Source organism: Naumovozyma dairenensis, chromosome 1 (assembly GCF_000227115.2).
Source record: "Naumovozyma dairenensis CBS 421 chromosome 1, complete genome".
Classification (NCBI taxonomy): Eukaryota; Fungi; Ascomycota; class Saccharomycetes; order Saccharomycetales; family Saccharomycetaceae; genus Naumovozyma; species Naumovozyma dairenensis.
This window is the reverse complement of record NC_016479.1, coordinates 1,798,018-1,823,894: the sequence shown is the minus strand read 5'-3', so window position 1 is coordinate 1,823,894 and position 25,877 is coordinate 1,798,018. Positions and strand designations below refer to the sequence as shown.

The window sequence follows — 25,877 nt, the reverse complement described above, 5'->3', positions numbered from 1 at the left end:
GTATTAGATTGTCTCCATACGGTACTTTTGGTACTATGTCTGGTGGTGCTGACCCAACTTTACTTGCTCAATATGCCTATGTCTTGGGTGAATTAGAAAAGAGAGCTAAGGCCGGTAAACGTTTAGCGTTCGTCCATTTGGTTGAACCTCGTGTCACTAATCCGTTCATGACTGAAGGTGAAGGTGAATACAATGATGGTACCAACGATTTCGCTTATTCTATCTGGAAGGGTGTTATTATCAGAGCTGGTAACTTGGCTTTACATCCAGAAGTTGCTAGAGAATTGGTTGCTAATGATAGAACTTTATTAGGTTACGGTAGATTCTTCATTGCTAACCCAGATTTAGTTGAAAGATTAGCTAAGGGTTTGCCATTAAACAAGTATAACAGAGATACCTTTTACGCCATGACCCAAGAAGGTTACTTAGATTACCCAACTTACGAAGAAGCTTTGAAGTTGGGCTGGGACAAGCAATAGAGAAATTAAATATACTTTCTCTTTTACGAAATTTTTAATACATTCTTACAGACTTTTTATAGAATTATATTTTTTTGTAGGAAAAGTATAATGTGCTTTATTTAATATTATTATCCGTCTTTTTTAGTATATTGTAATTTGTTATATATTGCGCTGTCTCAGGGATATTTCTTGGAGTGGCTATACCTTATATACAGAAAACATGGTGGACTGGACAATTTTATACCATAAAGACAAAAAACGTCAGTTGAAAACCAAAAAGCCAATATAGCTCTCGCTCTATCTAAAATTATCAATTTATGCATATTTAATACTCTATATATCTAAACTATCTTATGTTCTATCATTACATTCAACTTAAACTTTCTCGAGGAATGTGACACAATTCTTGGTGTCACATCGTCATGTTCATAATGTTTGTAAAGCCGCAATGAAAAAAAAAAATTTTTTTTAGTGATATTAAAGAATTTCAAAGAATGACAATTCTTCCAATTGATAAGGGTCATTGGATACTTTTAACAAGCGGTTGAATTGTCATCTACCCAATAAAGATATTGAAATTATCATCATACCATTCTAACGAAAACACAATGGCTTCTCAAGAAATTACGCACCCAACAATCGTTGATGGCTGGTTCAGAGAAATTTCTGACACCATGTGGCCAGGTCAAGCAATGACTTTAAAGGTCGAAAAAGTCTTACATCACGAAAAATCTAAATATCAAGATGTCTTAATCTTCAAATCTACCACTTATGGTAACGTTTTAGTCTTAGATAACGTTATCCAAGCTACCGAACGTGATGAATTCTCTTATCAAGAAATGATTACTCATTTGGCTATGAACTCTCATCCAAATCCAAAGAAAGTTCTTGTCATTGGTGGTGGTGATGGTGGTGTCCTAAGAGAAGTCGTCAAACATGAATCTGTCGAAGAAGCAGTCTTATGTGATATTGATGAAGCTGTCATTAGATTATCTAAAGAGTATCTACCAGAAATGGCCAAATCCTATTCTCATCCAAAGGTTAAGACTCACATCGGTGATGGATTCCAATTCTTAAGAGATTATCAAAACACTTTTGATGTTATCATCACTGATTCATCTGATCCAGAAGGCCCAGCTGAAACTTTATTCCAAAAATCATATTTCGAATTGTTGAATGGTGCTTTGACTGAAAAGGGTGTCATTACTACCCAAGCTGAAAATATGTGGATCCATTTACCTGTCATTAAGGACTTGAAAAAAGCTTGTTCTGAAGTTTTCCCAGTTGCTGAATATGCTTACACTACTATCCCAACTTATCCATCTGGTTCTATTGGGTTTATGGTTTGTTCTAAGGACAAAGACTGTAATGTTAAGAAACCATTGCGTGAAATCTCTGATGAAGATGAAGAAAAATTATACAGATACTATAACAAGAGAATCCATGAAGCTTCATTCGTTCTACCAACTTGGGTCACCAAGGAATTGAGATAAGATATATATGTCCTTTACTTATAATCTACAGATATTCAATAAAACCAAAATCTTCACAATTTCGATTATATTTTATAGATCTGCAGCGTTACATCATAAGTTTAGTATGTAAAAAAGAATATAAAATAAGAAGCTCTGTAATTCAGTGTATCCCAGAGAGTAGCGAAAATATGTGTATTCAACGTATTATTCCCAATTCTTTCATGGATGGTTCCCAGCTATCGTTCCATCTATTTTTCGATTCTAATAAAGCTGCTTGCCTTAAACGTTTATATAATTCAGCATCTTTCATGGCAAAGATCAATGACTCATGCATTTCTCGTCTGTCCGAAAACTTCAGCCCATTAACATCATGGGTTACTAATTCATCCAATACAGGATAATTCATTGCAATAACTGGTAATCCTGAACCAAACATATCTAATATTTTCATTGGTAAATCTAATCCTGAACTTGATGTATGTAACGAGACACCATAATCGCATAATTGTAATAGTTTTGGATAATCTTCAGAACTTAACCATACAAATTCCACGTGACAACGGTTCCATTTTTGCTCTTTCACTTGTGCGTTATATTTCTCCTTCAAAGGTCCCTTACCAGTAATAAAACATAAAATCTTGGGTAAATTTCTATCAAATTTTTCATACGAACTTTCGTAAATCTTCAAGGCTCCTAACAAGATACCAATATCTTCATCTGGTGTAAATGATGTCGATGTAACAAGTATTTTGTCGCCTTTACTTAAATCAAAATCAGCTGGAATTAAATCTTTAATAAAGGGCTCTGATTTTAATAATTCTGATCTTGAAGAAACTTCATCGTCTTGTAATGGATTGAATTGCGAAGCAGGTCTATCATATAATACAACGCACTTTTTAGGGTTCAAATTAAAGTTTTTGATTAAATATTCCCTCATTGCCTCGGTCACAGTCAAATTATAGTCAGCAAATTTACTAAAGAACCATTCTACCATGAAGGAAACTAGCACCAGAGGGTGATAAAAATTTCCATTAAATTTCAATTGCAAAATCGAATAAGCCAAATTATGCCAATCAATAATCAATTTACAACGAGTGCACGTACTATATATGACTGCTAGGGGTAATATAGGGATACTTGGAGGATTTTGGACTAATATATAATCGCTACCTCTCAATTCCCAAAATTGTTGTGCAATGGTCCATACTTGCCCAAGTACTTTCATAATCATCCCATTACGTTTCGTAATTGGATGAATTGTAATGTTCGATGCATCCACGATGGAGGAAGGCAATGAACTTTCCACGTATCCACATAATTCAACATCCCAGCCCAATTCAGCAAAACTTAAAGCGTGATAACAAATTCTTGGAGAATGTCCCAAATCACCTAGGACATAAATGATAATTCTCTTCTTGGTAGATTTGGTACCGTAGAAAAGGTAAGGTATCAGGGAATATGCTAATATTGGCGTCAATAAATAGAATAAAATCAACCAAATCAACCAACTCGACAGTGTAAAAGATATCATTTTGTAGCGGTATCTTAGCAGCAGTAGTTAATACTCAAAGATAGCCTTATTTTTCTTTTAATCTTTTGAGAATTGTCGCCTTATTCATCTTCTTTCCCCATCATCAACTTGTAGAATATACTACGTATGTATTTACCCGGATACTGCAAGTGTTGATGTTTTTTTCTTTCTTGGAAAACTTCTAGAAATAGACAAGTTTAATTCTTGGAAGGTCCAAGAACAATTTAGAGATCTTTAAGTTAAACAAGAAAGTTACGGTTAGTTTTCATTAAAGGTTGTGGATAAAAGACTTCTTTGTATTCTGAACATTAGATATACAACAATACAGAACAAGCACACCAATATAGCATGTCCTCTCAAAATCTAACGGAAGAACAAATAGCTGAATTCAAAGAAGCATTTGCTTTATTCGACAAGGATAATAATGGATCCATTTCCTCTAGTGAGTTAGCCACCGTGATGAGATCTCTTGGTTTATCTCCAAGTGAAGCAGAAGTTGCTGATTTGATGAATGAGATTGACGTTGATGGTAACCATAAGATTGAATTCAGTGAATTTTTAGCTTTAATGTCAAGACAATTGAAATCTAATGATTCTGAACAAGAATTATTGGAAGCATTTAAAGTTTTCGATAAGAATGGTGATGGGTTAATTTCTGCTCAAGAATTGAAGCACGTATTGACTTCTATTGGTGAAAAATTGACTGATGCTGAAGTTGATGAAATGTTGAGGGAAGTTAGTGATGGTTCTGGTGAAATTAATATTCAACAATTCGCTGCCTTATTATCTAAATAAGGAAGTTTATGAAAAATAGCAGAGCAAGAAACAACAACGAAAAGAACGGAAGAAAAGAAAAAACAATAATCTTCGTATACACCATGAAAAGAAACCTATGCTTATTTTTAGCTGACCGAATTACTTAATCGGTTTTTTTTACACAAATGAAAAGAGTAAATAATTAAATATACACATATACTATATAACTAACCCAAAAAATATATAAAAGAACACCAATGCAAAAGATTGTTCATCAATTATAAAACTTGTTCTATTTTTATTCTATATATTTTTAAGTATACATACAAGTTTGTATTTGGTCTGTGGTGACAATATATCCGAGATGACATCATTTATGTAATCTGTCTTTCTCCATTGGAACCGCATCCTTTAAGTACTTCTCAAATGGGTTTGCCTCCTCCTCATCATCCTTCCCGGACGAAAAGCGCTCTTCAGATTTTAAAGCTATTCTTTTCTTTGGCACAGGTGGTGGTACATGCTTTAAAGTTCCGTTCTTCTTTGGTAGAGGAGGTGCAACATGCTCCTTTTTCCTAGGAACAGGAGGGTGTATCGTTGGTTGACTTGTAGTGGTGGTAGAAGAAACGTCGTGTATCTTTCTCAATTTCAAATTGGCTAATTCATCACTAATATCACCTAAGCCTGGCCCATTTGATATTTTCTTATCATTTTCTGGGTTGTCATAGTTCTTCATAGATAAATTCTTAGGTTTAGACTTAATTCTCGGTGGAGGTGGCTTCCTCTTCGAGAGTTTCGTGTCTGTTCCAAAAGGCTCAGTAGTAGTAGGTCTTGTTGGTAATGCTGGAGTTAGACCAGGATCTGAATCTCCATCATTACCATATCCATTTTCAGCATCAAAAAACTCATCCTGTTCATCAACTCGTATATCTTTTTGTTCCCTTCTATGAGGTTTTGGAGGTGGTGGGAATGATGATAGTACTGATTTTGTCTTCGATACAAACGCTTCATGATCTTCTTTCCTTTTATTGGATATATCATGTACGTTTACACTATAGTTAGTGTCAGTAGAAGAATCAACAATGGCGGAATGAAGGTCTACAGGGTCTCCAGATAATAATACGTTGTTATGTTTAGCCTTTGAGTTGTTATTATTACTTGCACTAGTATCACGTCTGAATGGTTTTGGAGGAGGTGCAAATTCTGAAATAGGTACATCATTCTTATGATTGTCATTAGCAGTTTCAGCAGTTGAAGAAGAAGAAGAAGTAACATTTTTATCTAGTGTTATATTCACTTTTTTCTTTGGGACTGGCGGTGGTCCACGAGAGCTCTTAGTAACAGGTAAGGATGAATCTGATGTATTGTTAATTTGTCCTCTTGGAGTTCCTATACTAGAGTTTGAATTGGAATTAGGTTTTGATTTCATCTTTCTTTCAATCATTTCAATATCTGCTGCATGCCTGAATGGTTTTGGTGGTGGCGGCATGTCAACAGTTACGTTGTAACTACCTAAAATTGCTGCTTTTGGAGGCTCATCACCTGATGTAGATTTGCCCGGAGTTTTACTGACGGTAGTTGCTGGTTGTGAATTTCTCTGTGGTAAATTTGGTTCAGTATTTGTTCTTGCAAGTGATTTTCCAGAAGCAGTAAAGGAGGATGATGATAATGGAGGTGTTTCCTTAGGTAGAGAATCATCATTTGGGAAATTCTGTTCCGGATGTGGTGTTAAATATGATATTGATTTTTTTGGCAATGGTTTATGTTCTGCATTACGAGCAGTATGTCTAAACGGTTTTGGTGGTGGTGGTAAATCAACTGTGACATCATAAATCCCCGATATAGACGAGTTTTTGTTGACATCACTGGATTCTTCTTGTTCTTGTTCTTCGTCTCCCTCTTCCTTGACATTATTTGTCATTGTGATGGGGGCTGATGCACCTGTAGAAGGAAGGTTAGGTGTTGTTGGAACTTTTCTGACTGGTATACGTGGTTTTGATGGTTGAGAAGAAGTCTTTGTTGTTGTTGTTGTTGTTGTTGATGATGATGATAATGATGGTGAGCTTGGTTGAGGTGAGGATTGATTGTTGCCCCTATCTCTATGAGTCGGTGGAGGAGCCAATGCTGACAATGGTAATTGAGGTATTGTTATCTTTGGAGAATTATTTTCTTCAGGATTCTCCAAATTGTAAGGATGCACTTCAAAATGTGGAGTAGAACTATTTTGAGATGTAGGTAGTGAGTTTTCTCCCCTAGCTGCTAATAATGGTGGATTCTGCATCTCTCCTTGTAATGCCATATTGTTTTGATTTGGAGTTGGAAAAGTTGGCCTGGTAAAGTTGGAATTGAAAGGAATGGGTTGTTGCTGTTGCAATTGTTGCTGTTGTTGTAATTGTTGATCTGTAGGATTAAATTGAGTTTGGATTTGTTGGATTTGTTGCATCTGTGGATTAACTGGTTGTTGTTGTCTTTGAGGCACGCCTGGTGGGCTCATAGATGCCCTAGTAAATGCGGTTGCTCCACGTTGTTCATTTGGTTGTGATTGCATGGCTGTAGGGTTTGTTGTATTCAGTGTAGGCTGTAATTTCTGTTGCAATTGTTGTCCCAATTGTTCTTGTAGTGAAAGTTGACCTTGGGATTCATTATTTTCTACTCCAGTGGAATTGTCACTGGTGATATACTGCCATGGCTGATGTGGTTCCTGCTGTTGTTGTTGTTGTGGTTGTTGATTAATCATTGTATTTTGAACGTCATTATAATTTTGTTGTGGATTATTAAATTGGGGTTGATAATTATTTTGCTGTGGAATTAACTCCGGTTCTTGTCCTTGTAATTGTTGGAACTGTGGTTGATTTTGTTGCTGATACTGCTGAAAATGATTTTGTTGCTGTTGCTGGGACTGAGAAGGTTGTTGATATGTCTGTTGATTCGGATTTTGAGATTGTGGTTGCGGCAGTTGATTTTGAAGCAGCCCTTGCATTTGACCTGGTTGTTGCATACCTGGTTGATTTTGATTTGGCATTTGATAATATTGTTGCCCCTGTGGTTGCATACCTTGTTGCATTGGCTGCGTTTGTTGTGAGTACTGAGAAGGTATCGAACTTTGAGAAGTGTTAGAAAAACTATTGCCGTTACTAATAGCTGGACCATTGTTGTTATATTGAGGGTTAATGTTTGAATATGAGGAATTCATTGAATTATTTCCCATATTTATATTACTATTGGGTTGAAAGCCATTAATACCACTCATATTTGTCATTGATTGAGAAGTGTAGTTCTGTTGACCAGGTTTCAGGGGAGGAGGGGGAAAAGATCTTGGATCTTTCAAATTTTCCACACTAGTAGGTTGAGCTCTATAATCCTCATTATCCGAATAGTCAGAATAATCAGAGTCACTATCATCTTTATCCTTCTTCTTCTTGTGTTTACGATGACGATTTCCAGAAGATGATTTACCCCCTCTTTTACTCTTGCTATCGTTGTAATGTTTCTTACCTGCAGTATACCCTGTTTTGGCAACGTATTTCGTCCCTTGGTAACCGTATTTCCCAGCGGATACTAACCCTGATTTGATCGAGTCTTTGTTGTTAGCCCAGAAAGAACTCATAATTGCTTTTTCTTTTTCTTCTACGTTGACAACAGATTTTTTCTTTCCAACAACCTGGTATTGATTGATATAATCCTTACCGTACCCGGTTCCGTTCCGAACAATTTCTAGAAGATATTTCGAACTTATCGTTATAGCAAGTCAAGTTACTGTCACACTTTCCTTTGTTCCTTCCTTTAATTCTACTTTATGCTTAAATTTAAATTTCCCCGGGGGTGGGGGTTCAGGAATAACAACTACGTATTTGAAAAGAAAATGCGCAATCATTATAGCGTCGTCTAATTGTAAGAAAAAAGTTTTAAAGGAATGACATTTATTAAGCAGCCAGTAGCTCGAGCTCGACATGTTCGACATGTTGATGTTATGCCACTTCAAGCGGGTTGATTTATACTTAGCAGTAAGGAGTTTTCATTATTCATAGGATGTAGACTAGACTACATAAACTCAACCAGTTGAGAAAATGGGTGTCATTCGTTTCTTTCTCTGAAACTATTCAAAGATTTTAACGAGATAAAAAAATACTTATCATCAAACAATAGATGAAATTTTTAGTATGCTTCAGTTTCTCTAACACCATCCCTAACGTACGAAGACTAAAATAGTATACGCTTTGAATTAACTGGCGTACTATGCTCTTGTATTCTGACGAAGTACAAGAGGAGGTGCTTCGGAGAATGCTACCAAAATTAGGCAGTTGAACAATTAGACCAGGAATGTAAAATTCAAATACAATTAACAACAACTTTAATGCTCTGGAGGAAACTGTCATCTTTCTGTGGTATTTTATATTGCGACGTTAACTTAGTAAAATAAATAAAAGCGAAATCACTTTACGTCCAACATCCTTAGTTGATAGTACGGGTACTTTTTTTCCAATGTATTTTGGTATAGGGCACGTGACAGGAAGCCAATTTTTTTCCCTGGAGATTTAAGACCGTTTTAAATTTCCCAAAGAGGAAATCCCTCGAGTAAATATTCGCGTAAAGAAACCGGTATGTATGCATGTATGTACGTTAGGACTGGTTGGGCAAAACCCGGGCAAGAAATTTCACATTTTGGGGCAAAACCCGGCTAAGAAATAATTTTATATGGTAAACTAATTCAATACAAAGGTTACTTGGTCAAATTATAATTTGGTGCCGGGTAACACCTAAGCAACATGTTCACGTATTCCTTACCGTGGGGCAAGGAATGGGCAAGGTTGAGCAAAATTGACCCAAAATATTTGTTGAACTATGAGGGCAAGCTTTTCAAAAAGTTGCCCAACCAGGCCTAATGTACCTATGTCTTCCAAGTTATTCTTTTACACAGAGAAATAATTGTAGAGACGGAAAATAAAATACAGTTTCGTACAATATCGTAAAGGTTCTGTCAAACTTTAACTCCCCTCCCTCCTGAATTTGTTACTCACGTCGTAAAGCTTAGGTGCTAAGCACTGTTAACAATGAGATTACGTATGCACGCGCTTGTCTAGATCGGTCTCTCGGCTATTAATCACTTATTATGTCCAGAAATAGCCACTATTTTTGGTTCCTAATTTTTACCTAATCAATGTCTTTACAGAGACATACTCGAACAAAACTAAAAAAATGAATTTCCTTCCCCAACTTAAAATGTGGACCCCGTTGTACTTACGTAAAAGGCCTGGGTCCCTTCGATAAGTTTTCTGCCTTTGAACGACGACTAAACCAATTGCGTTCACAAGTAGTTCCGATTTTTGTAACTTCTCAGCCGCTTTCACACATCTTCCTCTGGTGTCTCTTTGTCGAATAATTTTAACATACCAATAATTATGCACTTTCATTTCCTTCGTTGTAGATACTCGTATTTTGTACAGAATGTTTCTCATTTTTGGGAAATCCTTGAAAAATCACGCATAACTTACCTGTTACTTTCCAAAATATGATATACGATTATTGTAAACGACACACATAAGAAAACTACTCGATGAACTAAGCTTTTTATGCAAAAACTTTCCCATCAAAGCTTTGCACAAATAAACAAGATACGTATACGTTAAAGGAACCCTTTTTTGTTAATACGTAGATTTCCTACAGAAACTTATTTTCTCAATTGTGCAACTCCATCAAACTACTATATAAGATGAAAGAAACAAATCTATGTATCCCAATAGGCAATTTCTTTTCTTCAAAACCTCTATTCCAAATCAACTGAAAGAAATTAACACATTTATCTAAAAGAAAAATGGTGAAATTATTGAAAAGCACACTTCTAGTATCTGCGTTGACTTCATTGACAAGTGCATTGACGACTCTAACCCCTGATGATGAAACCGTTAACATGATCGAATTGGCTATTTACGTCAATGATATCCATGGTCATATGGCTGATTATTTGTCCATGCAAGGTGCAAACCCAGATATGCCTTACCCATCAGAAATTATGAAAGCTGTTATGGCCATCTTATTCGGTACCGATCCAAACAATAAATTCACAACTTTATTCAGTACTATCCCACCTGCTGAAATCACATCTATGATTACAGGTGTCCCATGGTACTCTGAGAGATTACAACCTGCCATTTCTAAATCTTTAGAAGCTAGAGGTATCGTTACAATGTGGCCTCCTTCTCCAACTCCAACTCCAACTCCAACTCCAACTCCAACTCCAACTCCAACTCCAACTCCAACTCCAACTCCTACTCCGACTCCTACTACTACTTCTACTAGTACTAGTACTACTACCACTCCATCTACTACCACTACCACTAGTACTACTAGTACTACTAGTACTTCTACCACTCCATCTACTACCACTACCGCCCCAACCACTAGTACTACTAGTACTACTACCACTCCATCTACTACCACTCCTACTACTACCACTACTACTAGTAGCCCTATTGCCACCCCTACTACTACCACTACTACTACTTCTACCTCTTCTTCAGCTACGATTGCATCAAACGCTGCTGTCGAAACTTCTTCAGCTGCTACGTCAACTGCCGATGCATCTACTTCTGAGGCCAAAAAAAGCTCATCTGCCGCTGAGGAATTGTCTACTGAAAGTTCAACTAAATTAGCTTCCACTGTGTCTGCTGTCGCTTCATCTTCATCTTCTGCCGATTCATCTGTTCTTGCTTCCTCTGCTGTCGCCTCATCTATCGCTAAAGAAGAAGCATCATTCATTGCTGCTCTTTCTTCTTCATCATCTTCATCTGAAACCCCAGTTGCTACCTCATCTGAAGCTGCAGTTGTCCCATCATCCGCAACTGTTGTCTCATCATCTGCTGCTCTTGCTTCATCATCCGCCGCTGTTGTCTCATCCTCTGCTGCTGTTGCTTCATCTTCTGCCAAGACTACTCCGATCTCTTCGGTATCATCTGATATCACCACATCTTGTGTTGACTGTGAAGAATCAGAACGTGCTACAAAAACCGCATACACTGTTGCTGAAAAGACTGTCACTAGTTGTGATGAAAAATGTCAACAATCTAAATTATTAATTTCTGCATCAGCCACCAAGACATACGCTAACTCCACTACTGCCAATCCACAATTCCAAAATTCAACTACTTACATTTATACTACTGAAGGTAAGACTGTTACGTGTACTGAAGAAGTTTGCAAGTCTAAGGCCACTGCTGCTCCTGCTAAGACAACCACTGACATTGTCTACGTGACTGAAGGTGTCACTATTACTTGTGAATGTACCGATGAAGATTGTAAATCTAAAGCTACTGCTGCTAACAACGCTCAAGCTAAGACCACCACTGAAATTGTTTACGTCACTGAAGGTGTCACTGTTACTTGTGAATGTACCGATGAAGAATGTAAATCTAAGGCGTCTGCTGCTGGTAATGCTTCTACTAAGACTTCTACTGAAGTTGTCTACGTTACTGATAATAAGACTGTTACTTGTACTGATGAAGTTTGTAAATCAAAGGCTACTGCTTCTCCAACTGGTAAGGGTAAGGGTAACGATGAAAACACTACCTACACTGAAATCATTTACACTACTTTAGGTAAGACTGTTACTTCTAAGGCTTCTTCTGAAGTTGAAAAAGTTGCTGTCTCTACTGGTGCTAGTGGTAGTTCCACCATTAAGGTTTCTCAAGTTACCAACAAACCATCTGGTGCTTCTCCATCTGCAACTGTTCAACAACAAACTGAAAATGGTGCTGCTAAGCAACTTGTCGGTTTAGGTGCTGGTATTGTTGCTGCTGGTATCTTATTATTATAATGAGACCGATTTGTAAAAAAATAATCTTCTTGTATTATTATGCTTATGTAATTGATAGACAATAAATAGAATGGGGAGACTCTATACTTATTTATATATACAAATTATTTTTATTAATTAATACCCATACTTTTATGATCGAGAACGAGTTACGTAGTCAGTCATTCATAATTCCTGAAGAAGTTGTTGAACAAACGAGGCTAACATATTTTAACATGATCTCTATTATACTTGATCAGGGTTGTGTTTGTATTCAGCTAATACTATCCCATCCTTAGATCCTGCAGTGTAGGTATGGTTTAGAGTAATTAAAACTAACTTCATAAGAAGGTATTTGTAACTGATAAACAAGGTAGTTTTACGACGATACATATTGTTGTTTGTTATTACCTGACAAGTATCGATGCAATAGAGCTATAAAGGAAGTAGTTGAAGGTCCAAGCCATATATGGACGTGACTAACTAGCTAATGACTCTGATATCAATCTAGAATATTAAATATAATAAAGAACATGGTATTTTGTTTTATGAATTTCTATAATTGGTTAATCAGTTCTATATACAAGAATAAATATATGTGGATTTAGTGTTGAAAAGTCTTAGAATACAAATGACCACTTTTGATACTGTCTCTAGAACAACATCGTGAAAATAATGTATGTGGATTATTTTTTAACTTCAGCATCAAAAGAACTCCCACAACCACAACTTGATTTCAAATTCCCATCTTCAATCTTAAATTGAGATCCAATCAATTCCGTTGTGAAATTCAATATGGAATCATTAAGGATTTTCAAGGAATGTTCATCAATTATAACTTTCCCGCCATCAGGTGGTATAACATACACGGTATCATTTTTCGTTGAGTTCGCCGTATTAAACTCATCCTCCTCTTCTTGCGTCTTCGATGTATTTTTTTCACTATCTTTCGAGGATTGAAGGTCAGGATCAGGTATGAGGTTTAAATTGTATTGGAATCCATGACATCCACCACTTTCTACACCGATTTGTAGAATTTCTTTTGATGTATTATAAATTAGATTCAATCTTTCAGCAGCGTGGTCGGTTATCTTAATGTTTAAATTTGGGATTTGATTTATTATTTTTAATGGTGTAATGTAAATTGGCTCTGTATTTAATGTTGAATATAATCGTAGTAGTGATGGTGATAGGGTTCTTGTTATTGAGGATCTTGGTATTAGTATTGGTAATCTTGCTTTTAATGAGTTTACAAACATGGTCCTTCTTTTTATCTCATATGAAGTACATTGACAGGCTAATTATTACTGCGAAAACGATCAAAAATGTTATAATGAAAGTATTCTTACCATCTACTTGCTATATTTCTTATATATATTTGAGTGTCTTCTATAGAGTGATTGTGTATTTAGATTTTGTTAGTAAGCGAGAACGGTAATGACAGCTCGAATGTCATAATTTTTTTGACTCAGACATAATAAAGATAGAAAATTCCACAGGAAAATACACAGAATAAAGCGACTAAGAGGCTTTATTTAACAGAAAGAAAACGTGAATTAATAATCCTTAACAATATATAAGATGTATATCGAGTAATAATAATAATATAATAATAATATAATAATAATAGCTGATAAAACGTAAGAGTTAGTTATTGTGTCAAAATTTCATTCCATTTCACATGAATAGAAGGTAGATACGGGAAAACTGGAATATATCTTCTTTGTGAGATAAAGATGTAAAAAAGATGGAAAAAAATGGATGAAACGCAACACCATTTATTCGGTCTTGATACCTTCAGCGGCTTTATCTTCAACAATTTCTTCAATCTTTGGTAATTCTTCATCGACATCTGCAGATTGAGCGGTAGCACCTGCACCTGCGTTCATGAAGCTGTCCATCAATGAAGGAGTCTTGAAAGGTCTCTTCAAGTCACCAGTAGCGGCTTTACTAAACAAATGAATTTGAACTTCATTATGTTCCAATGCGGATTTGATTGGAGAGATGGATTGCATGAATAATGGGTTAGTATATTTCATATATAAATGCATGAACCCCATCATGGCCAAGTTAGTAAAAGTGGACTTGATAGCGGCGTCAATTTCTTGTAAATCGTATTCCTTTACGGTGGTAACAATTTCCACCTCTTTGTTGGTACCTTGTTCTTTGTGTTTGTATTTCAATTCAGTGATATCATTTCTGCTGATAATCTTTCTTCTAGCAAATTGGTAGATTAGGAACCCAATGATGAAAGAAGTACCGTATGCTGCTCTGATGTAGAAGATGTTAGTTTCGTTTTCCATGTCAATACGACGAGAAGCTTGCATCATGACAAGCATGATGACGATGTTAGAGACTTGTGAGTTCATCTTGAATTGTGCCTGGTTGCGATGTTTCTTGATAAGATATGATCGAATTGAATGACAAATGAAACACCGTTAGTTAGTTCCTTATAAAAAATACAAACTGTTTGATGGTTGTATGATAAACTAGTCTACGTATTCAACACATTATTTTTCCCACTGTACGTAATAAGTTCACCTTTGTCCAATTTTCCAAAATTTCTGTGTTCTTCGACTTCTGTTTTCTTTTCTTTGCCCTTCGAGAACAACCGCATAAAAGTATCCGTGGTTTGCTAGACGGGTATTGAGATACCCATTACTAGCACCGCGGGTACACTTTTGGTCGGTCATTGTAAATTATGATGGAGCAAAAACATACGGTTAGGCTTACATTATGTGACGAAAATACATACGTTCCAATTCCCAGTCCCTGTTTACTTCGGACTATATACATACGTATGTGAAGGCGTAGATGGATGTTAACATTTACATCAAAGTTGTGACATTCCTTCATCCATTGTTGCTTTGTTCCTTGGGATCACCGAAGAGCTATTTTTGAGAATGAACCTAATCTTGTACGGTCTGTATTTTTATTGCTTTAAGTTCACAGATTGTACGTTACCGACTTACAATTGTCGTATTATGAGAATAGTGTTTCGAAAAAACGTATTTTAATTCTTCATCGTCAACCCCCCTCTCAAATGAAAAGCATATTTCTCAAATACTATTATTATCATATTAACGTTATATTACTCTAAATCCATTGGTTGTAGATTTTCTATTAATATATATGAGAATAAGACGTTTGCTTCACGCTACAAGCAAACAAGGAAATGTTGTTTCGTTTATATGTAGAACGTGCCCGATCTTTAATGACTTTCTTCTCCCTCCCAAACGCATGCTTGGCTTAGTTATGTTGATATGATTTATTGAGGGCAAAAAGACTATTATAATCGTAAAACACTTTCATCTTATAGCCATTTCCTCATGATTGATTGCAAAATTCCGTAATTCTGTCACGTATTTTTGTGTTTTTTCCTGGAAATTGCGACGGAGATAAAGAGAAAAGTCAAAAACACTGACGTGGGAGGGACAAATACAAAAGTGTGACACCAAATCTTGATGAAAATTTTCGCCCAGACACCACTGCCACTCAAGCTTTCGGAACAGATCGGGGCCCCTTGTTTGGCACTTTTCCCAAATCCAAATAATTTACCCCACGCCGTGCCTTCTTGCTGTCTATGGACATGCGCTTTTCTTTTTCTATTCTCGCTGTCGCTGATCTTGTTCCGATAATCGTTTCTTCTTCTTGCTCGAGTGATGAACATCATATATTGTATGATATAAGAAAAGAAAAAGTATCTAATATGTAGTAGTACATATATATATATATATATCCTTGGAAGTGAACTTTCCTGTAGAATAACGTATGCTTCGTTTGTCTTTCTATTTCTCGTTACATTGTCTGTCTCTTGCCTTTTTTAACAATTGCACTAACAATTCTGAAAAACTCCGTCTCACTATCTCTCAACACTTGTCACCCATATAATGATAGAAGAGCTGCATATTGACACAGCTGATGTCTTCTCAGAGACAAAAGACCAGGAAAATTCGCTAAAAGGCTCACAACAAATAACAACAACTAATGTGCCAACTTATAATAACATCAATAATAACATTAATAATAATAATAATATTAATAATAAATTCACTGACAATGACCAAAGGTTATACCAGTCCTTACTACGGGAGCAATTAACAAAATCCAAGGACATTTATAAATGTGAATCCATAGATTCTCTACCATCTCTAAAGAGTTTATCTCCAACTCCATCACCTTCTTCTCCATCCTTGTCGTCGTCATCTTTACAACTCCAAAATAAATATATTCCTACTACTACTACTACACCTTCAGACAATGCTAATCTTATTATTAATGACAAACCTTCATATTCTTCACAAAAATATTTTAATAGTATTCCAATAACAACAAACTTCTTAAAACCATCAATGAAATTCAAAGGCTTCCAAATGTCAGGTTATAAAAAATATCAAGTTATAGTAGAATTAGAAACAGTTGACTTACCCATCTCTGCAGTAGAAACCCATGATATATCTTATAACCAAACAGCTAAATCATTACCACCTTCATTAACTCCTCATATGACAGGGCATCTAACGATAAAGGGATTAACTCCACAATACCCTGAAATTACCACATTTTTCGAAACATATGTTATGAATGATAAATTCGATTTTTTCTCCTCTAATTGGTCTTCAAACAATCTATACAATGACGATTATTTGCAAGATTTTAAATCTCTGGATGAAATTGATTTAGATCATTGGTTAAATTTCCCCATTTTTAAGAAATTATTTTTATCGAACAATGCTGATGATGATAAGAATGAACTATTGAATAGGTCCGAGATGGATTCATATTTGAAAAATTATCTAAATAACAGATTTGTTTTCATGAGATGGAAGGAAAAAATGTTATTGAAACAACAAGATCATGACCATGATTACTATGACGAACGAGATGAAGATGACGGTATCAATGGTGCCTCATTTGATGGGTTTTATTATATGGTTCATGACCAAATCATGGGGTCATTTAATGGATTTTATTATCATGAAGATGCTGAAAAATTTCAAAAATTTGAATTGAAGCCATTTCTTGATGATTACGAAATTGAGAATGATAATGATAATGTACGAGGTTTCTCTTCATTTGCAAATTCAAGTTTTGAATTTGCGTAAACCAAAAAAAAAAAAAAAATAATTGTAATAATGTGCCACGACTTCTTCATTCCTATTTATATCTATAAAACCAGAATTATTTGTGCATTCATATCTGAAAGATTTTTGTCTCCCATTTTTTTATATTCCATTGTATTTCATTATTTTTATACATTCATTTTTTAATCAAATTCGTTTATTATCGATATCTATAAATCAATATATATTGATATTTACCCTTTTTTGTTTTAATGTATATATACAACGATCAACCAAGCACTCTCATGATGCATTCAAATGTAACAAACGTAGCACCATTTACTGGAGCAGCCCTTAACATTGTTGGCACAAACCCTTTAAAGAATGAACTTATACCATGAGTCCTATATAAATGTGTTATGACTTTTCTCATCGAATTATTAAATTTTGGATTTCGTAACGTATCAGTTTGAATCATTGATTTAACGACATCTAATGGATATATAGACAACCAAAGCACAGTTCCTGACAATGACCCATATGTACATAATTTCCATGCGGATATATCACATCTATCCATACCTTTCTTAATATCCCTTGCGATTAACGCTTCATATGTTAAAAAATAACATCCAAGACCATGACCAGCTCTCAACATCATTGGTCGTAACCCTCTCATTAAACTTTTCTCCTTCAACAATTTCCTAATACAATCAATGGGACCATTAAACTCTGGTTTCCCTATTCCTGTTTGAGTTTGTAATCTAATTCTAACATGTTCAATAGGTGATGATAAGAATGAATTAATGACACCACCAGTCAACCCACAAATATAATATTGTTTCAATGATAACGTATCATTCCCTCTCGCGTTGGTCCCATTAGCTTGATGGAAGAATCTTTTCATGGCTTCATTGACACCAAATTGAACAGAGACACATGCACCGACACCAACGATGGGGATTAATGAACCTTTGTAGAACCCCATGAGTCCTTCATTTTTAATCAATTTGGAGATGATTTCCTTTGCAGTGGTGGATTGTGAAGTGGACGTTTGCATACGAACTTTGGTTGTGTCGAATGGTTGGCCTACTATGACTTGGGAAATACCACCACATGTACCAGCCAGGATATCTTTGAGGACTCTGGTGGTTCTGTTGTGTTTATGTTCTGGGTCTGGTTTGAGTGACATTGGGTCTTCGTCTATTAATTGTGGGGAGGAATAATCTTCTGTTGACATTTATTATCTTTTTGTTGTTTTCGTGCGTTAATATATTTAACTATTTGGGTTCTGAGTTCTTTTAACAATTCAATGAGTCGGTATGGTACGTTGCGTAAGTAGGTAGGGGTATGTATGTGAGTACGAAAGCAATTCGAGAGAATAATGTAACGTGATAAATTATTTGAGAGGTATAAAGTGAAATGTTTTCGATGGGCAATCGTTATATTCATTCAAATAGGAACTTGGCGCTTATTTACGTATGTATATTTTTTTCTACGTACAGAATTAGATGCCCTTTGAATTTTTCACTTTTCTGAAAGCGTGACTGACTGAGTGATTAACTGAGTGATTGACTGAGTGCTTGACTAAGTGACTGACTGATTTTTTGAGGGAAGAGATAAAGGAATTTTATGAAAGTGGAATTTTTTACTTCGCGAATTCTAGAGCCTCGAGCCTCGAGCCTCGAGATATTTTTTGCGGTGAATTGAACTGGGCACTGAGGCAGGCACCTTGTGTCAAAAAACAACAACAAAAAAACTACCCCACTTCCCTGAGATGAGGCAGACAGGCACCCCAGCCAAGCACCATTACCCAGGGTTGCATATTTTATATAGTAGGGCAAAATACCAGAAAAAAACATTGGGACAAAAATTTGATACAGATCAGGGGTTTCTCAAGAAGGGACGGGGGGCGCGACGGCGCGCGGCACTGAAAACTGAAATTTCAAAATTGGTGAAAAACTTACAAACCGCTCCAGTTGCGTAAGCTTAAACGCAGATTATATGGAGAAGAAAGGAATGGAATGGATGGAGGATGTGCTTTTGTTGTATCATCCATTAACTTAAACTTTATATTGTATTGTATATGATATGTATTTAGATTACTGGCAATAGCAGATTATTATTAAAAATTTTTCATGAATATGCAATGAAACGGTCTCGTAGTAAACAAGAAGAAGAAGGAGAAGGAGAAGGAGAAGGAATAGGAAAAGGTGAAAGTGAAAGTGCAGTTATTGTCGGGCATGATAATACTAAGAATTCCTCTTTAACAACTAATACGAATACAAATGGTATACTATGTAATGAATCATCTTGTTGTAATAATTTCATCCCCATAGAATTATATGATTTTCACGTCAGTCAATGTCATGATCATCAATGTTCACAGTGTTTGAAAAGTTTACCAAACCAATATAGATTACAGTTACATATTGATGAATTACATAATCCATTTAAAAATAATCAACAAAAACAATCATTGCGTTGTTTTAAAGAAGAGTGTTCAGTACGGTTTGAAACCCATCAAGATCGAATATCACATTTATGCAAGATTCATGATGAACCTGGATTTCTTGACTTCGATGTATAAAGGAACAAAAAAAAAATAGAATTAGCATTTCTATGCATAAATATAATATATTCTCATTATATACTTCTTTTTTTAATTATAAAGAAACAATACAACCTTTCTTATTTGAATAAGCAATAGCTATTTTATCATCGTTTTTATCCCATGATATATCAAATATAATATCATCATCATCATTACCATAGTCATTCTCATTTTCTGTATCATTATCGATATCTATATCCATACCGGTACTGTTCTCACTTGATTTTCTTATCTTGTCATTAACATTACGATAAGTTCCGTACAATGGTATACTTATTGGTACAGAATTTATTATTTCATTGACATTGATACCATTATTATTCTCACTCTCACATTTTGCTTTCCTTTGTTGTAATATTGTTTGTAAAACAGTCAAATCATATATTTGTATCGTACCATTTATAAAGCCAACAACATACTTTTTACTATCATTTGACATTGCACTACATAAAATAGGTATACCCTTCAACATAGACAAACCAACTAAACCATTACTTTCGATTGACCAAACTCTAACGGTACCATCCATTGATGATGAAATAAGTAGATCTTTATTAATCCACTCAACAGAAACAATACTTTGTGAATGACCATTAAATAAATTACAACAATTACTATTACCACCATGCCATACACGTATACTAAAATCTTTGTCCGATGCACTAACCAGTAATTTATTTTCAGGATTAAATTTGATACAACTTATTAACCCTTGATGTCCAGTTAATTTACCTATTGGAACTTGGTGGTCTTTAGTTCTACTACTACTACTACTAATATCACCACCATCATTCATGGAATATACTAACATAGTACCATTGATACCAGGAATAACAAATTTATCCTTATCTACCCATTCAATATCCACACCAAGATATCCTTGTGAATCTTGTATTATTTGAGAATGTTTATGTTGTTGCTTTTTAGGTTCAAAATGTTCCAAAACAATACCATTGAGAGCGTTCCATAATATGGTAACATTATCAGCATCAATGGAAAGAAAATGAATGGAATCTTCATTCCATTTAATGGAAAGAATAGAAGATCTATGGAAATTGAAAACATTTTGTAATAATCCATTATCATTCCATAATCTTAATTCACCATTCTCAACACCAGTTATAATTAATTTACCATTAGGTGACCAACTTAAACATGTTACCATATTGGTTTCTTTACCTGAAATGGAACCTAATGCAAATGGATGTCTTAATTCAAACGATTTTGCAACTTTTAGCTTCGAGATATCATCGATACCTGTCATGGTCTCAAATTCAATTATCTTAGCTGTGGAATCCTCTTGCCCATATGCTAGTAGGTTATCTATTGTTTTATTCCAATCTGAATTCAATATATTAGTATCCATCTGGAAAATTTCTTTAAGAGGTTTAAATACCACGTTAGATGATACTACTTGAAGATTATCTTTCTTTAATTCTTTATGTGGTTCGTTTCTTTCTTTATTTTCATATTCTACATCTTTCTCATTCACTGAAGTAGTGGAACCCACAATATCTTCTTTCTTTCCATTTGCCACTTCGGCTTTAAACGTTTTCCTTTCATCTTTTTCTCTTTCCTCTATCTTCTCATTTGGTTGTTGCTGTTGTTGTTGTTGTTGTTGTTGTTGTTGTTGTTGTTGTTCTTTATATTTTGATTCTGAATCATCTTTTAATGCAAACCTACCACCATTTTCCATCAAGTTTGGATGTTTCTCCAATTCAATTTCCAAAGCATTAACTAAATTAAAATTCTCATCAAAATTCCTCAGTTCCTCGTATGTTAATTCTCCTTTCGGATTATATTTCACCAATAATTCGCTCTCACAATAAAGTATCCCTTTTTGAACTAAGTTAACTAAAGTACCCATAGGAATGAACTCTTTATATTTTTCATCAAATTCAAGAACTCTCGTTTCCTCTTGTAAGGCCAAACTCGTTAGTTCATGGCCTCCTTCTTGCAAATATCTCCATATTAAGTAATTTAGTTCTTCACTAGATAAACTCATGATGCTTAATTTTGTTTCTTCCAACTGATTCCTCCACTTCCTTTAGTTCATTCGTTCTGTTCTTCTCGTTGTTGGTTCTTTTGTATCCATCTTGTTTGTTTTCTTCAAATTGGTTATATATTTTGAAAATTTTAGATATAACAACAAACAACCTCTGGAAATATATAACAAATCTACATTGAAAAGGCTCAACAAAAAAGAACACTCAACTAAAGATACCAATTGGTTAACCACTCCTGGGGAACTGCTACAATTTTTGGTATTATTTTACATTCCACAAATCAAGATCAAATAACAACGAACGCAAAAATGGTAGACTTCTCTTTAAGGAAAGCAAGGAATAATTGGAAGAAATCGTCCTCCCCTATAAGACAAAAGCAACCTCAGACTCCAACTACTAAATCATCAGTCACTTCTTCACCTTCGAAAACCAAACCAACAAAGAAGAAGAATCCATATGCCAACTTGGGCCAACAACAACAACAACAACAACAGACATCAACTTCGAATGCCTATTCAGAATTACCAACAGTGGATCGGAAGGCCAAGAACAAAGTTGCCACATCAATGCAAAGAAGATTATCAATCCATAATGCAAACTATATCCCTCCAAAATTAGATTATTCAATACCCTTACCACAAGGCATACCGCCATTACCAAACATCCCTGCCATCGGAGGAGGAGTAGGAGATACCATGAAAGCACCAGTGGATAGTTCTACCACAACATCAAACAGACAAATGAAAAAGGAATCACAACTATCTAAGATGTCGCAACCAAAGACTCTTCGTCATATCTTATCAGACCCTAAATTTAATGCAAAGAATTTCGTCAACGAGAATTTAACTGAAGCGAACGCATTAGACATTGATAAATTTACTTCAAATTTGACAAATTTATCAGAATACGTTCAAGAGGAAATCAAAAGAAACATTAATGATTCTTATCATGAAATTATGGACGTTAATAAGGATCTTTCCATTGCTGTGGAGGAATTGAAACGATTAAGAATTAATATTAAGGCATTGGGTGAGGTTATGGAGAGATTCGAAACTATCGCTAAGAATAGATTGGATTTAGAAGCTTCCATAAAAACACCAGGTGGTAGTAGTGGTAATAGTGCTAATGGTAGTGGCGGATTATTACCAGCGAAGAAAACTACTAGTGCCGTTAATGGTGTAGGTAGTAATGTTACCAGAAATCGTGGTAGAGATAGAAGTAGTGTCTTGTATTTAGAAAAGACTTGGGATGAAGAATTAACCGCTTTGTTTAAGAATGTTGAAGGAATACAAAAATTTATTACTCATTCTAATATTAACTCGCATCAAGGTAGACATTTGTTATTGGAGAGTAATGATTGGATGGAATTAAATATCAATACCTTAAAATCATTCCAAAATGTTAAATTTTTCATTCTAAATGATTTTATATTAATCGTCACGGGGAAACATGGTAGAGATGTCATTAAACAAAATGAATATGTAGTGAACCAATGTATCCCATTAAATGATGTTACTGTGGTGAAAGATGATATATATCCTAATAGACTTCTCCTTAAATTTATTAACGGTAATAATGGTAATTGCCTTTATCAAAGTCGCTCAGAAGATGAATGTGATAAGTTAATTGACTCGATTAGAAAGGCTAAAGATGATCTTTGTGACATATTCCAAATAGAACAAGAAAATTCCCAAAAGATTAAAGAATCCTTCAAATACTTACAATCACAAAATCAACAAACACCTTCTCATCCAGGGAATAGAGAGTCAGTTACAAAGAGCCCCATAAAGAGACAAAGTATTGGTTCATCAGTGACACCAAAGAGAATTAATAGTTTAAATATGACAACAACTAGCCATCATGGTAACAATGCGACCGTAGTCGGGGCTTCAGATCTAATTTCCTTTAGATACTTTATCCTTTCCATGCAAGCTCGTTCCAGATCTAATGGTATGTCATCAATTGCTCAACAATTGAAAAGATTAGATGATTGTATTGAAGAAGTGGATATTAAATTGACAAGATTAAAATTTGCCGTGGCAGTGGATACTTTGCAAACTGTGGAGAATCAATTAACTCAATTGGTTGATAATATGAATAATGATGAAGAAATGATGTTATACAATGTTTTGATTTTAAAAATACAACAAAGGCGAGAAGTAATCATTTCTAAATTATCAACGAGTATTTTGTTTAGTAATAATGATATTACTAAATTGACATCAAATATAAAGACTATGATTAAATTAGGATTACCTGAACAAAGTTTAGATTTATTTTTAAACAACAGGACGAATTTGATACAAGATTTGATTTTACAAATAGGAGCTGTTGATAATTCGACTAATTATCTTATTCAATTAGCCGTCGTTAGATTTCAAACTATTAATCAAACGATATTAAAGTTTGAAGATATCTTCCGAAAGGAATCTTCATGTGATAACAAGATTTCTTCCATCTTAGTCAGTTGGTGTAACGAAGAAGTAAATAAACATTTCAAATTGATTGAGAAATATTTGCTTAATGACGAGAAGCTGTCCCCAATTGCAATCAAGGCTACAAGGAAACAATTGGATGATTTAAAATCTGTCGGGTTGGATTTCGTTTACAAATTGGATGAATTCTTGAGACAAAACGTTTCTCGAATCGGGTGAATATAAACGCAATATATACAATCATATATGGACTAAAAACGACATGATGCCTTAGCATTGAATAACAATCCATTCATTAATCATTAATCATTCATTCATTCATTCATTAATGCTGTTCAGAACTAAATGTTGATGCCCAAACATCCCAACACCACATACAAAATATCTATTTTTCCTTCTAGAACTTTCATGAAAAATCAAAAAGAACAATTTTTCACTTCACTTGATGAATGAATGGTTGAATGACTGAATAAATCAACTATATATACGTTATCCCATCTAACCTGAGGATATATTAGCTATCTCGAATAACCAGTTGAAGTTACTCATTGTCGTTGTACGAAGGCTCTCAAATAGTATAACGCTCAAATCCTAAATTATATCATAGGCATATACACATACACTCATATTACTATGGAAAAACTATTGCATTGGTCAATTGCCAACTCACAAAATGATGAAGAAGCCAAACAAAAGGCAGGAACTCCAGATCCAAGACTATTACAACAATTGTTTGGTGGTGCTGGAAGTAGTGGTCCCGATGATCCTACATTAATGAAACAATCCATTGAAGTATTAATGAACCCAGATGTCGATGTCGATACTAAATTAGTCGCTATTGATAATTTTGAAATGTTGATTGAAAATTTAGATAATGCTAATAATATTGAAAATATGAAATTATGGGACCCAATTTTGAAAATTTTGGATTTCGAGGATTTGGAATTGAGAGCTGCAGCTTTATCCATTATTGGTACTGCTGTACAGAATAATGTCAATTCTCAAAATAATTTTAGTAAATATGACGGTTCTTTAAACAAAGTTATCGCTCTCGTAAATGATAAAAATCAAAATTTGAATGTTAGAATAAAAGCATTGTATGCTTTGTCAAATTTGGTTAGGAATAATAAAGAAATAGCGACAGAATTTGAAAAGTTAAATGGTTTAGATATTATATCTCCAATATTGAAAGATGAAAGTGCTAAAACAAAATTGAAAATGAGAGCCATTGCCCTGCTAACAGCGTTTTTAACCTCTGTCGATATAAATGATGATCTAATTTCATTATTAAGAAAAGATGGAATACTAGAAACTACCATCAATTGCCTAAATACTGAAATTGATCTAAATCTAATCGACAGAGTGCTAAATTTACTAGCACAATTAATTGCTGCTGGTATTAAGTTCAATGAAGATGAACTAGAAAACTTAAGAACAGGTTTCGAAAAGATAGAATCATTAAAGGACAGACTAAATGAAGATGATTATTTGGTCGTCAAGTATGTATTATAAACAGCATTAAAACTTTCATGATGTATAATTTAAATTTATTAAACCTTTGCAACCTTTATTAACATAATCAATTTAATATTTTATCACCAATAATATTCATCCATAATAACAGTACCTTCTGTAAAATGCAATTCATTAAACGCTTAAGATCATCCAAAAAATAAGGCGTTATATTTAATATATACCATTACAGACATTTATCTCAATAGTTTAAAGAGAAAAGAATATCTTACCCAGC

At 34.6% G+C, this 25,877-nt stretch overlaps 13 protein-coding genes across 13 annotated transcripts; 7 read left to right on the top strand and 6 right to left on the bottom strand.

Annotated features, from left to right (window-relative positions):
• Nucleotides 1–35: 35 nt before the first annotated feature.
• On the top strand, nt 36–479 carry NDAI0A07930 (uncharacterized protein; the record flags this gene model as incomplete). The annotated part of the gene is made up of 1 exon (XM_003668142.1): nt 36–479. One exon carries the CDS (start codon nt 36–38, stop codon nt 477–479), a length of 444 nt encoding a protein of 147 aa, XP_003668190.1.
• Nucleotides 480–1,069: 590 nt separating this feature from the next.
• SPE3 (spermidine synthase) lies at nt 1,070–1,954 on the top strand (the record flags this gene model as incomplete). The annotated part of the gene is made up of 1 exon (XM_003668141.1): nt 1,070–1,954. One exon carries the CDS (start codon nt 1,070–1,072, stop codon nt 1,952–1,954), a length of 885 nt encoding a protein of 294 aa, XP_003668189.1.
• A 178-nt stretch (nt 1,955–2,132) lies between these two features.
• ALG1 (chitobiosyldiphosphodolichol beta-1,4 mannosyltransferase) lies at nt 2,133–3,467 on the bottom strand (the record flags this gene model as incomplete). Its single annotated transcript, XM_003668140.1, has 1 exon — nt 2,133–3,467. The coding sequence occupies one exon, from the start codon at nt 3,465–3,467 to the stop codon at nt 2,133–2,135; it is 1,335 nt and encodes a 444-aa protein (XP_003668188.1).
• A 1,126-nt stretch (nt 3,468–4,593) lies between these two features.
• AIM3 (Aim3p) lies at nt 4,594–7,827 on the bottom strand (the record flags this gene model as incomplete). The annotated part of the gene is made up of 1 exon (XM_003668139.1): nt 4,594–7,827. One exon carries the CDS (start codon nt 7,825–7,827, stop codon nt 4,594–4,596), a length of 3,234 nt encoding a protein of 1,077 aa, XP_003668187.1.
• A 2,205-nt stretch (nt 7,828–10,032) lies between these two features.
• Nucleotides 10,033–12,030, top strand: NDAI0A07890 (SRP1/TIP1 family protein; the record flags this gene model as incomplete). The annotated part of the gene is made up of 1 exon (XM_003668138.1): nt 10,033–12,030. One exon carries the CDS (start codon nt 10,033–10,035, stop codon nt 12,028–12,030), a length of 1,998 nt encoding a protein of 665 aa, XP_003668186.1.
• Nucleotides 12,031–12,695: 665 nt separating this feature from the next.
• On the bottom strand, nt 12,696–13,268 carry NDAI0A07880 (uncharacterized protein; the record flags this gene model as incomplete). Its single annotated transcript, XM_003668137.1, has 1 exon — nt 12,696–13,268. The coding sequence occupies one exon, from the start codon at nt 13,266–13,268 to the stop codon at nt 12,696–12,698; it is 573 nt and encodes a 190-aa protein (XP_003668185.1).
• A 519-nt stretch (nt 13,269–13,787) lies between these two features.
• On the bottom strand, nt 13,788–14,378 carry SND3 (Snd3p; the record flags this gene model as incomplete). Its single annotated transcript, XM_003668136.1, has 1 exon — nt 13,788–14,378. The coding sequence occupies one exon, from the start codon at nt 14,376–14,378 to the stop codon at nt 13,788–13,790; it is 591 nt and encodes a 196-aa protein (XP_003668184.1).
• Nucleotides 14,379–15,899: 1,521 nt separating this feature from the next.
• On the top strand, nt 15,900–17,114 carry VID24 (glucose-induced degradation complex subunit VID24; the record flags this gene model as incomplete). Its single annotated transcript, XM_003668135.1, has 1 exon — nt 15,900–17,114. The coding sequence occupies one exon, from the start codon at nt 15,900–15,902 to the stop codon at nt 17,112–17,114; it is 1,215 nt and encodes a 404-aa protein (XP_003668183.1).
• Nucleotides 17,115–17,361: 247 nt separating this feature from the next.
• Nucleotides 17,362–18,312, bottom strand: YMC2 (organic acid transporter; the record flags this gene model as incomplete). The annotated part of the gene is made up of 1 exon (XM_003668134.1): nt 17,362–18,312. The coding sequence occupies one exon, from the start codon at nt 18,310–18,312 to the stop codon at nt 17,362–17,364; it is 951 nt and encodes a 316-aa protein (XP_003668182.1).
• Nucleotides 18,313–19,221: 909 nt separating this feature from the next.
• NDAI0A07840 (uncharacterized protein) lies at nt 19,222–19,662 on the top strand (the record flags this gene model as incomplete). Its single annotated transcript, XM_003668133.1, has 1 exon — nt 19,222–19,662. One exon carries the CDS (start codon nt 19,222–19,224, stop codon nt 19,660–19,662), a length of 441 nt encoding a protein of 146 aa, XP_003668181.1.
• A 76-nt stretch (nt 19,663–19,738) lies between these two features.
• On the bottom strand, nt 19,739–21,691 carry SIF2 (Sif2p; the record flags this gene model as incomplete). The annotated part of the gene is made up of 1 exon (XM_003668132.1): nt 19,739–21,691. One exon carries the CDS (start codon nt 21,689–21,691, stop codon nt 19,739–19,741), a length of 1,953 nt encoding a protein of 650 aa, XP_003668180.1.
• Nucleotides 21,692–22,000: 309 nt separating this feature from the next.
• Nucleotides 22,001–24,346, top strand: EXO84 (exocyst subunit EXO84; the record flags this gene model as incomplete). The annotated part of the gene is made up of 1 exon (XM_003668131.1): nt 22,001–24,346. One exon carries the CDS (start codon nt 22,001–22,003, stop codon nt 24,344–24,346), a length of 2,346 nt encoding a protein of 781 aa, XP_003668179.1.
• Nucleotides 24,347–24,760: 414 nt separating this feature from the next.
• Nucleotides 24,761–25,639, top strand: FES1 (Hsp70 nucleotide exchange factor FES1; the record flags this gene model as incomplete). Its single annotated transcript, XM_003668130.1, has 1 exon — nt 24,761–25,639. The coding sequence occupies one exon, from the start codon at nt 24,761–24,763 to the stop codon at nt 25,637–25,639; it is 879 nt and encodes a 292-aa protein (XP_003668178.1).
• Nucleotides 25,640–25,877: the final 238 nt, after the last annotated feature.